General features: G+C 40.7%; 1 protein-coding gene across 1 annotated transcript; it reads left to right on the top strand.

Moving 5' to 3' along the window:
- Positions 1 to 839: 839 nt before the first annotated feature.
- On the top strand, positions 840 to 13,471 carry kifap3a (kinesin-associated protein 3a). The gene is made up of 7 exons (XM_063500529.1): positions 840 to 1,074; positions 2,543 to 2,692; positions 6,153 to 6,253; positions 10,287 to 10,425; positions 11,295 to 11,407; positions 13,182 to 13,255; positions 13,345 to 13,471. Exons 1-7 carry the CDS (start codon positions 840 to 842, stop codon positions 13,469 to 13,471), a joined length of 939 nt encoding a protein of 312 aa, XP_063356599.1.
- Positions 13,472 to 14,954: the final 1,483 nt, after the last annotated feature.

Below are 14,954 nucleotides of genomic sequence, written 5' to 3'. Positions count from 1 at the left end.
TAGGGGCCACCGTATATATTTATATATGAACATATATAAATAATAAAACACGGGGTTTTTTTTACATTAGTAATTCCTTTTGTGCATAATTTTATATTGTTGTTGATAATAAATTAATTAAAGCAACAAAACAACCCTAAGAGCCGGTTGGGAGCCGAAAGACTCGGCTCTTGTTAGTGAGCCGAGCCAAAAGAGCCAGTTCTCTAAAAAGAATTCCCATCACTTTTTTCCATTCATATCCTTTGATATTCAGTTTTTTCAGATGTGACCTTCATTACCCTTCTTGTGGAGGCTGTTTGTGATTGAGTGTACTGAACCAGACCAAGACACATATTATACTTTTTAAATATTAATTTACGTACTTGAGATGTAATATTCTATTATTTTCTCATATTAGATTTCTGAATTATATGAGCTATAAGCTTTAATCATCAAATTTAACCAAAAAGGTCTTGAAAACAATTCACATGTAATGAAAATAGTTTATTGAAGTTTACCTTTTTTAAATTCAGCTGCAAATAAAGAACAACAACAACCAACCTTTATTTGTCACATAAAAAATCATACAGAGTGCGGACAGGCTGCAGACGTAGCCGCGCCATTCCAGGGCTTGGTTTTAGCATGGGGGGTCTAGCCAGGACCCTTACTGGATACCGGGTGGGAATTTAACTTTTTTACAGTATTCTATTTTTTAAGGTACACTTGTATAAGTCATATTTTTTTGCTAGTTTAGTATGTTTTTGTATTTGTGTCTTTTTATAATTAAGTAAAGGTTTATTTATCTCTAAACAGCAGTTCTAAAAAGTCTTTAAAAGCAAGGCACAAGAACCACAGCTAAAATGACTGTTACCTGCACTGTTATCTTTGACCCTGCAGTTGCTCTGTCTCTGCTGCTCAACCTGGGTGAAGACACACACACAGAGCTGAAGATGAGGAACAAAAACACTGTTCACATGCTTTTGAAGATTGTGGACCGTAAAGATAATGAGCTACTGCTGGTTGTTATCACCATCCTCAAGAAGCACTCTATCTTCCTGGGGAGCAAGATTGACAATGATAAACAGAAGATCTTAGATTATAAGAGAAGTTATTATTAAACATTGTAAAACTGCATTCGGAATATTTGTATAGTATTTCAAAATTCAGAAGGAAAATATCAGGGCATCTGTACTGAATCTCATGCAGCACAATAGCTACCTCCAGCACAACGCAAGTATTTATAGGATGATTAAAGAAGAATAAAGATGTTTTCTAGTAGCCAAGTCAAAGTCATGACCTTAATCCAACAAAAATATTATGGAAGGACCTGAAGTTAGCATTGCAGAATCTGGTTTGCTCTGGGTTTAATAATTTGAGGGAAGATTGTGGGAGAATGTCCCAAGTCAGCAAAAATGTTGAATGTTAAACCAGCCTAATTAATACAGACTTCTTGCTCACATTCTTCTAATTAAGTAAAAAAAAAATTAATATTATAATATTGTCTTTTTCATACGCCACACAGTCTATATAACCTACAGACACCGTGGAGCACAGAGTCTTACCAAAATAGGTAAAATCTTAACAAAATGACCATTGTTAGAAAAGCTTGAACTGTTTGTAACTAGATTTTTAAATTCTATTTTCTACCTTTATCTTCACCTCATCTAATCAATGGTTTGTTTAAATGCATTGTTTTGTTACATTACATAAATTACTCATAAAGGACTGAGGATTTATTTTACTGTATACAAAAATGTAAAGGATAATATTTTCACAAATGTCTGTAACCTTCTGCAGTGCCAGTTAAAACCATGCTTAGATTAGATTTTCATTTTAAAAACATTATTCAGAGTCCACTTTTGTGGGCCGTAGTACTCAAACAGAACCCTTGCCTTGTCAACTGTCCCTAATCCAGTCCCATCTGGTTCCAGTCTAGTTCAAGTTTGTGGGTCTTTATCAAACCCAGACCCTGTTAGAAACTTGTTTTATCTCTTTGTTTACCATTGATTACACTTTTAATTCACATTAGAAAAACTTTCGTACCCACACAAGCTTGTGTCCAGCATGGAAATGGTGGTTTCAACACTTTGACTCAGTGAAGTATTTAAGGGCATGGGTGTTTAATGAATCAAAAAGTGATGATCCCATCAGGTTATATTTACTCAGCAAACTGAATCTGATAAGAGTTCAGTACTGCCTAATACATTTTTATTCTGCCTATGTCACCAGTGGAAGTGTCAGTGGTAGGTGACACAGGCTGCAGTTGATAATGCAGCTCAGTGTCTGGTTTGGGATTGAGTGACTGGAGCTAGTTTTGCACACAAAAGCAGTGAGTGTGTTTTAACTGGTAGCAGATTGTATCACCCTGGTTTCTGGCTATGGGCAAATCACAGGAGATGGAAACAGACACTTTAGAAGAACTGGACTGAGTGGCACTGCTGTGCTGATAGTCACAATCATAGAATGTAGATGAAGTTGAACCCTGTGCTATATCTGTGTCAATCTGACTTCAGTTCACAACAACTCATTTCAAGGTGCTTTATACTGTGCTATACAAAGTGACTAGTAGAGAAGCTGGCCCGTTTAGTTCCCAGTGACTACAAGGAGCTCCTGGACGCCACCCTGCGCCTCCTGTTCAACCTGTCTTTTGACACTTCTCTCCACAACCAGATGGTCCAGGCTGGATTCATTCCCAAACTTTCCTCTCTGCTTGGTAATCAGTCTCAGTAAAGATTAAGTGTTTATGTTTTCCCTGTGTTTGTTCCTGTAGATTTGTTTAATTGTGGGTTCATGTGTCGGAACCAGCATTTAAGGTGTTTTCTAAAACAGAAAGACACGGAACATCAGAAAGACGCATTGATCTCTGCTATTAATTTGCAATCATTAAGGCATATGTATAGGTGTAGCTTTTATGCCCAGCCCTTGAAATTCCTCTTGGGACCATTTTGCAAAGCTGCACAGAATGTGTCTTTGCAGAGTTGTGTGACATCGTCATCTCTGTTGGGGCTTTTGAAACCTCTCAGGAGAGGCTCAGGTAACGGTACATAATTAATAGAGTGTATTTGTTCGAATAACATGCCAGATTCTGGTCAGATGATTTTTTTTTATAGGATCAGGGCTGAGAGATGGATATTTATGTCTTTGGAGATTTAGGTAGAGCTTTGTGGAGGGGTGGGAGCATACATGCACAAGTAATAACACGTAACAGTGAACAATCACGCCTGCTTATAGTCTTGACACTGGGTGTGTGTGTTCTGTGCCCTGTGTGTGAACCAGGAGACCATTAATCATCTGCTCCCTCTGCCAACTGTCCACTTTTCAGCTGACACACTAAATGCAATTATCTCTAAGGACAGACAACACAGCAATGGTCTCCTCTCCCTTCATGCCTTTTGGATCTCTATTCAGGCCAGACCTGAGGTCCTGACCCTGATTGATAAGATGAAAGTGAAGAGGGAGACTCTACTTGACATCGTCACCTCTTTCCTGTTTCATCAGACAATCAAGCTTGAACACATCATTTCTCTTCATCTCTGCTTTGCAGCTCATGCATAAACATTTGGTAAAAAAAAATAATTCACAGTTTAATGTGCAGTAAATTACATTTTTCATCTATTAAAGTGGATCAGTGGGGTCGGGAGTGGAGAAAAGACTTGGGACCTTGTGGCAAAAACACATTTATAAACCAAAAATAAGTTTTCTCTGAATTTAAGACAAAACCAAAACAAATAAATAAATAGTAAGTGAATAAAACTGAATTTAAGATAATGCCTTAATTTCCAAGAAGTCACAAAGCATGTTATTGTTATATTTTCAACTATTTTATTTAAAATGACTCTATCACATGAATCTGAAAGTAAGTAAATTAGTTACATGACTCATCATAAAGCCATACAGACTCCACTGTAAATTAGTTACATTAGTGCATTAGTACTATGAGCAGGCGTGATTGTGCACTGCTACATGTTATTACGTGCTATTACTTGTGCATGCATGCCCCCACCCCTAAATTAGTTACATAACTCATCATAAATGCATACAGACTCCACTGGAAAAAGAGCTAGATATTGTCAGAATTTGGGCTCTTCATAAACACACAACCCAAAATGTGAAGAGCTACAGTGCAAGTGGTTAGTTTGTAAAGCTTTACTCACATGTTGTAAACAGCACAGTTAGAGTAATTGCATTCACCAAAAATTTATTGAAAAGATGTTGAAGACAGCTTTTCCACAAATCTAAATAATACTGAGATTTGGAATAAAAGTCAAATCTATAAATATATCTTATGAGGTCATTTGGAAAATGATAGGAGGTAAAATAAGTATTGAACACTTCACTAATTTTCTAAGTAAATATTTTCCTAAAGGCCCTATTGACATGAAATTCTCACCAAATGTCGATAAGATCCAATCCGCACATGTGAAGAAATCAAACCACTGTGCATAAATTAAGGTATGTGTAATAATGAGAAATGGCAGAGGGAAAAAGTACACGAACGCACTTACTGAAATTTATTTAATACTGATAAATAAATTTCTACCACTGCTAGCGCTTCAAATCATAAGCTACAGTGCAGCATGTTGATTCTCATTACAAGACAAATTAGAGGATTTAAGTGGGGGCAGGGATCTTTGTGAAGCGTTTTTATAACATCTCGTTATGTGGTATGTGATGTCTTCAAATACCCAACCCTTCATGCTTATTTATCCAGAAAATTCAATAACAATGGAGAGGTGCAGCCCACAGACATTTCTTAATGTTTGTGGGTGTAATTTTACAAAGGCTAGGCAGTTTTAAATTAGCCTGGGGTGTAATTGAAGTTTAGCTCTCCCACTAACTGCCCTTGAACATAGTCTAGTTAATTCTTAACAGCTCCCCTTCACCTTTTTTTTCCTTCTCTGCTGCCCTAACCCTACTTGTGTTTTGAACATTTAATAGGGTCTTTCTTTTCGCTCATAAAGAATCCTCGACTCTATGTTCATTCTAGAAAAGTAGGGAATTTTCTTGGCCTGGACAAGCTTATTGCCTCTCTGTGTGTGCAGTTGGTAGTTGTGCACTTTAAGGTGCTGGTTAAGGTAAAGGCTCACTAATGAGCAGCACATGTTCCGGTCAATTGGTGGGCACACGGGAAGGGCCAAAGCAGCGAGCAGCGTGGCTTTAACTTATTAAAGGCAGTAAAATTGATGCTTCCTCCTGTTTTCCCAATTAAAGCTAGAAGCTCCCTCTCCTTAGCATTCACTCCCTTCTGTGATTCCAGAGGTTCACTGAATACATCTGGATCTAATTTTTCTGAGATAAGGCTTCCTAAACAGCCAGTGACTGAACACAGCTGAGATCAGTTTTAATTGGAACAGGGTGGGGCTTTGGAGGCTGGTGGACATTACAGGGTGTCTCTCAGTGGCTGTCCTCCAGTGAGAAGCCTCTCTCTTAACACTTGCCTTAATGAAAACTCCCGAGGTGAAACTCTGGTTTCAGCTTCATTAATTCTCTGTAGCTGGTTCCTCCTTCAGACCCCCAGCTGTGGTCACAGGTCAAACTCATAAAGTTCCTGGGCTCACCGACAGCCTAAGCCTAGATTATACCCCACTGTGGATGTGGACAGGGACAGCAGGGGACCAATGGCTGAGCAGTCATTCCTGTTATACTTCTTTGAACTGTGCTCATGGTGGCGCATGCAAAGTTTACGCTTTAAAATGTAAATTCTCTGTGAATGAGTCTGCGCAGGTAAGGGGCAATTTTTTTTCCACCTCCCGATTGATGCATCTGAGAACAACTTTGGGTTAATATCTTGCCCAAGGATATTTGGCATGCAGACTGCAGCAGCCAGGCCTCTGAGCACCAGACTTCCAATAAGTAGATGACCTGCTCTGCCTCCTGAGTAACAGCTACAGCCTTGGTGATGTTTGGTGAACTGTGCCTTGTCTACTAACTGCTTAAGAGACGCAACAAACTGAGAAATTGCAGTTGACTGTTGCTGATTCTGCACTGAATGTCAATTGACCTTCAATTAAAGAGGCCTTTCAGACCATTAATATTTTTAGAAAAACACACAGCCCTCCTAGATGTGGTCATTGGCATCCTGTGGAACATTACAGCACAACCAGTCATTCATCCATTAACTTCCCTCCCCCTCCTCCATTGACTTACCTCCTTCTCTTGTGTTTATGTTGTAGCTGATGAGGGCCAGAGACAGCTCAGCATGTCCATTCTGTATAGCATCAGCATGGACCACAAATTTAGGTCCATGTTTGCCGACACAGACTGCATACCGCAGGTAAGACTGGCTAATGTACACTGCCAGTAGAGCAAGACACACACATTAGCATCAGCAACTAATGACATACAGGAATTAATGCATGAGAAACAGCGAAAGTGAGAGACACACCACATCTGGAACCAAAACCCACCAGAGGATTGCTGCTCATTCTTCTGTCAAACTGTGTGCACATTGCTTTGTTTCCTCCTTCATTTCTTTTTCCAGTGAGTCCTAAAAGCAACCTGGCACCATTTCACATTTTTCTGTATCTTTTTCATATTTTAAGTTCCACTACTAAAAGGGGACATAAACACAGAAATACAGCTGCTGATGAAAATTAAGGTAAAACCTCAAACAAATTTCTTTCAACTTTTAATTTTAACATCTTTTGAGTTTGCTAAGTTTGCTAAGATTGAGCTGACCGGGTCAGTCATTCCTTTCATCACTGCCATCATGTCCCTGTTAGCAGCTAATGTTAACATCAGGGTTCTCCCATGGTAGAAGAAGTACCAGTTTGTAGTGTGACCAGGATGTGAACTCCAACCTTGCCCTTAAATTTCAACAAAAGTGCTCCAAAGGCACAGGCACAGTGGAGAGTTGAGTTCAGGGAGTTAAATTAGGCTCAGGAGATGGCTAAAAAACACATCCAGTGGATGAGTTATAAAAATCCACAAATGTCATGAAGAGTATCCATAGAGACCAAAAGCGTTTGTTTGTTTTTGTTTAACCAGTCTGTAAAAATAATTTCATGGCTGAAAGGTTGAACATTTTAAATTTGAATGCTATTTGATGCATTCTTTCAGAAAACTTCAAAGAGCTACTTTGGTTTACATGAAAGGTGGATTTAGATCAAACTACCATAACTGGCTGGTTCAACCCATCGATGGCCAATAAAATGTCTGTTTTCTGTAGAGCTCCATCACACTCACTCACTCTATCCTTCTGTCAGCCAACCTTCGTCTTTGTGGACATGCTGTGACACTGTAGCTGGATTACCGTAATGACCCTAATATCATTGAAAAGTACCTGTCTGATGCCAGCGACAGGTTAGGCTTTAGAGGGTTAGGGAACTACAGTTTTGGGCACTTTGACATTTTAATATTTTTAGCCCTATGTTTCCAAACTGGAAACTGGCATATGTGGCAAAATGATGATATCTCTAAATAAAATTGGTGAAGTTCTTTCTGGATACTGCTCGTGAAACTATTATGAAGCTTTTTTGATCAGCACATTTTAGTAGAGTTTCAGAAAGTAAAGTAGTTATAAGCTATTTATTTTGTTTAAACAGTATGAAAACAAAAGTGACTTGAGAAAAGGATGAAGTAGACAGACAAAATTGGAAGTGTTTATCTTCCCACACAAAACACAATTTCAGTTCAATACAGGGAATATATGTTCTTCCATTTGTAAAAAATGGATCCCTGACAAACTGTTTTGCCCCATTTTCCACCTTTTTATCCTCTCACCTTTCTTGTATTTATAAGACCCCTCTCTTTGATCACTTTCTTAGCGTGCTCACTGACCTGCCCTTTTCCCCTTCTTCTGTTTTAATGGGGTCACCATTTGGTACGATGCGAGCTTTACAGAGCGGGGAAGCCAGAAGTAAAGGAGAGGTGCTTACAGAGATGGAGGAGGGAATGGAGGTAGCTGTGTTGGTCAGATTGTGGCATGGTGCTGTGGCCCTGACAAAGCCTCCGGTGGCTCTCTGTGGTAAATAAGCAGATGCAGGTGCCAGAGAGTCTAGACAGGGCTGATTTGGAGTCTGGGGCCCCTGGTATGTGATACCTAACCCTGGCCCGCCCTAGTCTTTCTCTCCCTCTCTCTCTGATTCCTAACGCCTCACTTCCCCGTGAGGCGTTAGGAATCTGCTCCCTGCCCACTGCCACCCCTCAGCTCAGAGCCTTTCCTGTTTAATGTTAAATCAGTGCAGGATAGACGTACAGACAGACTAGTTAGCAGAAGGAGGGTAGCTTAGGAAATGATGCTTCTTCTCTCTTTCTTTTTAAAATTATTTTGGGACATTTATTGCCTTTATTTTTATAGTCATCAGCTGGAAGAGACATTAAATGTTGATAATGAAAGCTGAGAATTGACACAGCGAATAGTCCAATGAGTCGGAGAGTAAGAGCTAGAATTTGCATTTGCAAATTTCTTTCTTTTTAAATTATTTTCTTGTCACTCTATTTTGTCCTCACCCTCTTTCACTCTCACACTCAATGTCTACAAATCTGAATATGAAAAGAATTTAAATATATAAAAGTGTATAGTTTTCATCTAGCAAGGGTTAAAATTATACAAATAGCCTGGCTCCTAGCATTTTCTTTTACTGTCCTTGAGCACCTAAAGTGCATTATACAACATGTTTTATTCATCCATCCAGAACTGTAAGTGGTTAGAACTGCACATAGAAAGCTCCTAGACTGATGGTGGAATTGAACTCAGGACCTTCTTGCTGTAAGGTGACAGTGCTAACCACCGTGCCACCATGCTGCCCATGGTGCATTCACTCATCCTTTTATACAGACATCCATACAAGCACTTTTTTCTACATCTAGTTGCTTTATATCACACAGGCACGCAGAGCGGAGCATATCAGCAGGGCAGGACAGAGCATCTCTTCTTGTGGGGTGTTCCCAGTCTGCACTGGTCAATATCTATCAAAAGTGGTCCAAAGAAGGAACAGTGTTGAACTGGCAGCCAAGACTCACTGATGCATGTGGAAACGAAGGCTGGCCCCCTGAGCCAATCCAATGAATTCTTACGTATTGGGACTGCGTAGTCGCAGACTAGTCAGGGTGTTCGTGCTGACCCCTGTCCACCCTCAAAAGCATCAACAATGCGCACCACAGATATCACCTGTCTAAGCATTTGCAGACTATGTGCACACCATTTCATGGAAACGGTGTTCCCTGATGGCTGTGGACTCTATCAGGAGGATAATGTGCCCTGCCATAAAGCAAAAGTGGTTCAGGAATACTTTGATGAGCACAACAATGAATTTGACTTGGCCTCCAAATTTCACAGATCTCAATCCAATCGATCATCTGTGGGATGTGCTAGACAAACAAGTCTGATCCATGGAAGCCTGACTTCACAACTTACAGGGTTTAAAGGATCTGTTGCTAAAATCTTGGTGCCAGATACCAAAGCACATGTTCAGGGCTCTCTCTAGTGGAGTCCGTGTCTCAATGGGTGAGGGCTCTTTTGGCCAACGCAATATTTGGCAGGTGGTCATAATGTTATGTCTGATCAGTGTACAATTCAAACATGATGCATTCTGGATTCATTTTGTTTGATTTATACTTCTGATCAAACTGCTTGACTGATTTTTGGATCATGTGATTGACAGCTGATGAAGAATGGTGTATGCCTGTGGGGTAGAGAAGATGGACATTGTGTCATGGTCCCCGTGCCTCGCTGGCTGACTCTGTGTTAGGCAACACGTTTTGTTTGTTCTTTGCCCTCTCTCTTTCGGGCTCCCGCCCCTGGCCAACGCACCTGTGCTCACCGTCACACCAGCAGCTGATCCCAGCGGATTGAATCACTATTTATGATGGCGGACCTGTGTTATTCTTCGCTAGATCGTTGAGCCATAAACGTCAGTCCCTCTGAATCGGAAAATTGGAATCTGTCAGTTTTTGAGATTGTTTCTAACTGGACTTCCCTGTGTGTGTGTGTGTGTGTGTGTGTGTGTGTGTGTGTGTGTGTGTGTGTGTGTGTGTGTGTGTGTGTGTGTGTGTGAGAGAGACAGCCCTGGACCTGTTACCCGTAAAGCTGAGCGAGCGTGTGTGTGAAGAAACTGCTGAGGAGAGGAGCACTGTGTATTTATCGTCACCTGGTGTTTCACTGTAAATAAACGCACTGTCTTCTTTGCCAAGGATTTCTGGTCTGCGCCTGAGTCCATTTCAAACTCTGTGACAAAACAATCCAGCCATCATGGAGGTCAGGTCAGGATCCCATGGCTCAGGCGCTGGCTGTCTAGGAAGCTGCGTTAGCTCGCCACAAACAAATGCTTATGCAACCGAGGAATGAGATTGCTGCGTTACCTCAGGCTGTCGCCCAATTAACACCTCTGGAAAGCAACGCGCAGCCAGGGAACGCAGCTCCTCAGGCATCTCCGGCGGCTAGCCCACCTCCAGTAGCCACACCATCTCCGGAGGGACCCCTGCCCACTCCAGAGCCATTCTCGGGTGAGTCAGACAAATGTGTCAGTTTTCTAGCTCAGTGCTCGTTGATCTTTCGAGAGCAGCAACGTTGTCATAATAACGACAGAGCGAAAATTACCTTTTTGTACAACTGCTGAGGGATCGTGCACTGAAATGGGCCCAGGTTGTGTTGAACTCTGACCCTGGGATTTCCTATACAGAGATTCTGTCTAAATTTAAGACTGTGTTTACCAAAGGTTCCGGTGCAAAAATGGCTGCACTCTGCCTATTAAACTTCAAACAAGGTAAGTGGAGCATGTCTGATTATGCAATTGACTTTTGGATTTTGGCTGAAGAAACGGGCTGGGGTCAGGAAGCGCTGAGAAGCGTGCTTCTGAATAACATTCGTGAGGATTTAAAGGATGAACTAATCATGCATGACCTGCCTTCATTCAATGAACTAATGTCTTTATGCATCAAGGTGGATGAGCAGCTGCGGGCCTGCTGGTCGCAACGAATCTACAACTCCCATGAGGTACTGGGGCAATTAGGAGCGGGAGCCGCGCCTGAGTCCGGCTTCTCCTGGGCACAGGGCATGCAGCTAGGCGGCTCTCATCTCTCTGCTGCGGAACACAAATGGCAAATCTCCGCTGTCGAGTGCCTATACTGCAGTTGCAAAGGGCATGTTGTTGCCACCTGCCCGCCGCGAGCAAAAGGGTAGGAGTACTGGTGGGCGAGCTCGGTCAAGAAAAATCTCCTCCACGATTAATGTTCTCAGCTAAAGTCTCCATCTGAAGTCTCTGTCCGAAGGTATGAACTTCAAAGAATGGGGGGGGGGAATACAATATCCAGACATGAGCCTGTATCACTGTCTCTTTTTACATTTTTTCTTTCTTACTTTGTGTTGCCCTAAGGTAATGGCCTGAAGATCCTGATGAAGCGGGCGTTAAAGCTGAAGGATGCACTGGTGATGAAGATGATCAGGAATCTGTCTCAGCATGATGGACCCACCAAACATTTGTTCTTGGTGGGTACATTTAAAATGAATCCTACTGAGTCTATAGAGGATTAATTGGAGACCTTGCAGCTCAGATCAGTGAGAACTAAGCTGAGGAGTTTGTGGTCAAGTGTCTTGGGACACTGGCCAACCTGACCACCCCTAATGTGGACTGGGCTCTGGTGCTCAAGGAGTACTACCTGGTCCCTTATTTGAACGACACACTCAAACCAGGTGGGTGTATATGGTTTCCTACACCATTTAACTGCCTGCAAGAAAAACCAAGAAGTTTTTAAAGAACGTGTTCGTCTCAGCCAAACAGAAGGATGAGTTTGTATGCCTCTTCTACCTGATGGTTTTCCATGAAACTACGAGATGTGATCATCAAAGACACCGTATCCTTTTTTTACTGTGAAAGTCTCTGCAATATCTTTTTGTTGGTCTGAGAGACACAATACTGTGACACTGTTTATTTATACAGTACATATTGAAGCACACATTCATAGAAGCAATTTTTTTCTACGGAAGTGCTTTCTATCTAACATTCATACTCAAATCTGAATGTTTGTAATTTAACATGACAGAGGCATACACAAAAATATGATTCCTGTTCTGAGAAATGACATGAGTTTCCTTGAAACTGTGCTGAGCATGAACATCTAAGACAGAATACTAGAGTTTCAGACAAAACAATAAATATAATACAATAATAAAACCAACAAATTACATAAAAATAAAAAGGGTTGTATGGATCTGTGGATCATTTCAGTGTCAAAAAGATCTTATACTGCTAAGATCAGAAGACTAAAGGTTTGAATTAATTGAATCTTCCAAGTAAGAATTTTTATAATGTGATGTATATTACAGAATTCTGTATTTTCATTGTATTTATTAAATTGAATCAGAGCCCAAATTACAAAAGAAGTGTTTTATTGTTCTACAAACAAAAATTTAATAATTAATCTAAATTCAAATTCCAGTATCAATTCACTGAACTTCAGTCTATGCGCTAGCATTTCTGCACTCTGTGTGGAGCATTCCTACAACAGATGCTCTGAGTGCTGAAAGTAGAAAAGCACTATATAAGAACATTTACCATTTATGATTTCTATTCAAAAGTGATTTTCTCTGTTGATCCTCTCTTTAAGTCAGACCTTCTCTCAAAATTCACATCAGTGATTAACTAACTGATGAATTCCTTGTGACTGACACGTGTGGTCAGCTCCCAGTCAGTGTGTGATCACTACCAGACCTCAGATCAACATAATTAGCTGTAGATTAGAGACAGGCAGTGCAACGGGGCAAAGGAAGTGTTTCATTGAAATTATCAGTGAGACCTATTAAGTTGTGAACCACATGAAAGGTAGCCATTGGGGCTCTGGAGTGTGTCAGCAGCTGGACAGCAGAGGTGAGAGAGAAAGCAGAACTGTGGACACAAACACACACATCATTATTGCTTGGCAATGTGGGATCCTTTTGGCAGCACACGCCAAAACTGCGCAGTCCTGAAATGTTTGCCTTTGATCATTGCAGCTCTGCTCATGTACAAATACACATTAACATAGTGATGGTTTCATGTGAAACTTTGTAGATGCTCCAAGTGGGACACAGGCCCAATTCACAATGATATTCTTAGCCTGGGTGTATTTCCTTAGGAATATGTTCAAAAGCTCCCAAAACCTGTTATGTGCTTCCTTAGCCCTGCTGTCATGAGCTCAGCTTATTTATATGAAATTAGTCATGTAAGAAATGCTGAAGGACCTTTAAGTGCTCAATCAAATTCTGTGTCATGGTGTTGTGTCAGCCTCTTATGAATCGGTCTGGTGACAAAACATGTCAGCACTACTGCAGGGTGGAGGGTGAAGGTGGGGAGGGGAGGTCTGAGTAACACTGTAATAGTCCAGGGATTTAGGTGGTTGCATAATCTTCTTTCTTACCCCTCCTATCTCGTCTTTTTCTGTCCTCAGAAGCATGATGAGGATTGGGGGGAAAAAGATCCAGGCGGAAAAATTCCGCTTGCTCAACTGTAAGTGGTTAGAAATGATGGAGAACCACCAGGTGGATGAACCAACCAGACATGAGCACTCACACTAACTGTAACGGTCCTGTGTTGGTGAACCAGTGTGTTCAGTTTTATATTATTAATCTTTGATTTCTTGATGTCTTGTTAGTTCTTAGGTTTTGGTTCTGTGTCAGTATCGAGTCCTGTGTGTGTTTTCTTAGATTTTGCCCAGTTTAGGTTTTGTATGGTTTTTCTGTTCAGCAATAAAGCTGCTTTTTGACTTTCACTCCCGCCTCAGTTGAGTCTGCATTTGGGTTCTTTTCCTGCCTGCACACAGCTGTAACATGACACTAACTGTTGGACCTATATTTTTTTCTTCTTTTTTTTTGACATTCAATGACTGTTTGTGATCAAAACAGCAGACCATCGTGTGCTAACTACCTGTCTAGTGATGTCCTGTGTTACTCATCCTCTGTATTGGGTCAGTGTCCAATCCCTTTGCCTTCTGGTTGCTATGCAGATTGCTCTGTTAAATAGCAATGGCCCTTTTTATTTTTAATCAGCCTTACTTACAGCATTGGAGAGGAGAAAGAATCCGTTACTCGGATATTCTTAAGAGACCAGAGTTGTTCTACAGCAGTCTTACCCAGAGCTAGTGAATGTTTTGCATTTATTTGAGCACGAATCCTTGCTCAAATAAATTCTGACTAGCATCACGAGTCAAATTTCATAATGGGGAAGGAAATACATAAGAAGGTACTGAGGTCCTTCTTCCATACATGCTAACCCTCCCTTATGTTTCCGGGAGAATCCCGAATTTCAGTGCCCCTTCCAAAAATCGCCCGGAGCCACCATCCCCCCAACAGGTTGCCCCGTCTGACCCCGGAAAAAGTTCTGGGAAGTGCTCTTCCCACGGCGGACCGTGATCCACTGTGAGGCACTCATCTGCTCTTTTTTTATATTCATGTATTTATTAATAAAGAAATTAAATAAAAAATAAAATTAAAAAAATCAAAACTCAAATAAAAGAATCAATAAAGCATATGCTTATGCCGCGACGTTTCAGCCAAGATCTGGCCTCCCTCAGGCGAGAAACACACGGAAAGACAAAAACAAAACAAAACATGGGTTTGTGGCTGTAGAAGGACTTTCAATAGTGATGTGCACTGTCCGAAGGTCTGAGAAAGAGTGAGGCTGAAACAACCCTCCCCTGTATTTATAACCTGCCCCTGTGTTAAAAGCATGCCCCCTGAGTGTTGAGTGTTGTTTTTTTGTGTGTTTGTGATTTCTCCTTTTTTGCTACCAAGACTGTAGTGTTTGTCCATATGTGTGCATTTTCTAATTTTCCACATGAATTGTATTTTTAAGTGATTTTTTTTAAAAATCCAAATGTTAACTGTTGTATGTATTTTTTTTATGTATTTATGAATTTATTAAATTGGTTTTCAGACTTTTGTTGAATGTAATGATTTTAAAAGTATATGAAGTGTTTTGTAATTATGAGAAAGGTTTTTGAGAATTGTGAAATGTTTTAATTTTAGTTGTTGTTTTTTTACTAAAGGGTTTTTAAGTAAT

This window comes from Pelmatolapia mariae, linkage group LG17, assembly GCF_036321145.2.
Source record: "Pelmatolapia mariae isolate MD_Pm_ZW linkage group LG17, Pm_UMD_F_2, whole genome shotgun sequence".
Lineage (NCBI taxonomy): Eukaryota > Metazoa > Chordata > Actinopteri > Cichliformes > Cichlidae > Pelmatolapia > Pelmatolapia mariae.
Note: the sequence above shows the minus strand (reverse complement) of the source record. Positions and strands in the feature narration are given on the sequence as shown.

Excerpts from the sequence above, each read along its gene's own strand:
- kifap3a (XM_063500529.1), top strand. The coding sequence starts at position 840 with ATGACTGTTACCTGCACTGTTATCTTTGACCCTGCAGTTGCTCTGTCT. Across the intron at positions 6,254-10,286 it reads ACACAGACTGCATACCGCAG|GCTGTCGCCCAATTAACACC; the intron begins GTAAGACTGGCT and ends GCGTTACCTCAG. Across the intron at positions 10,426-11,294 it reads CACTCCAGAGCCATTCTCGG|GTAATGGCCTGAAGATCCTG; the intron begins GTGAGTCAGACA and ends TGTTGCCCTAAG.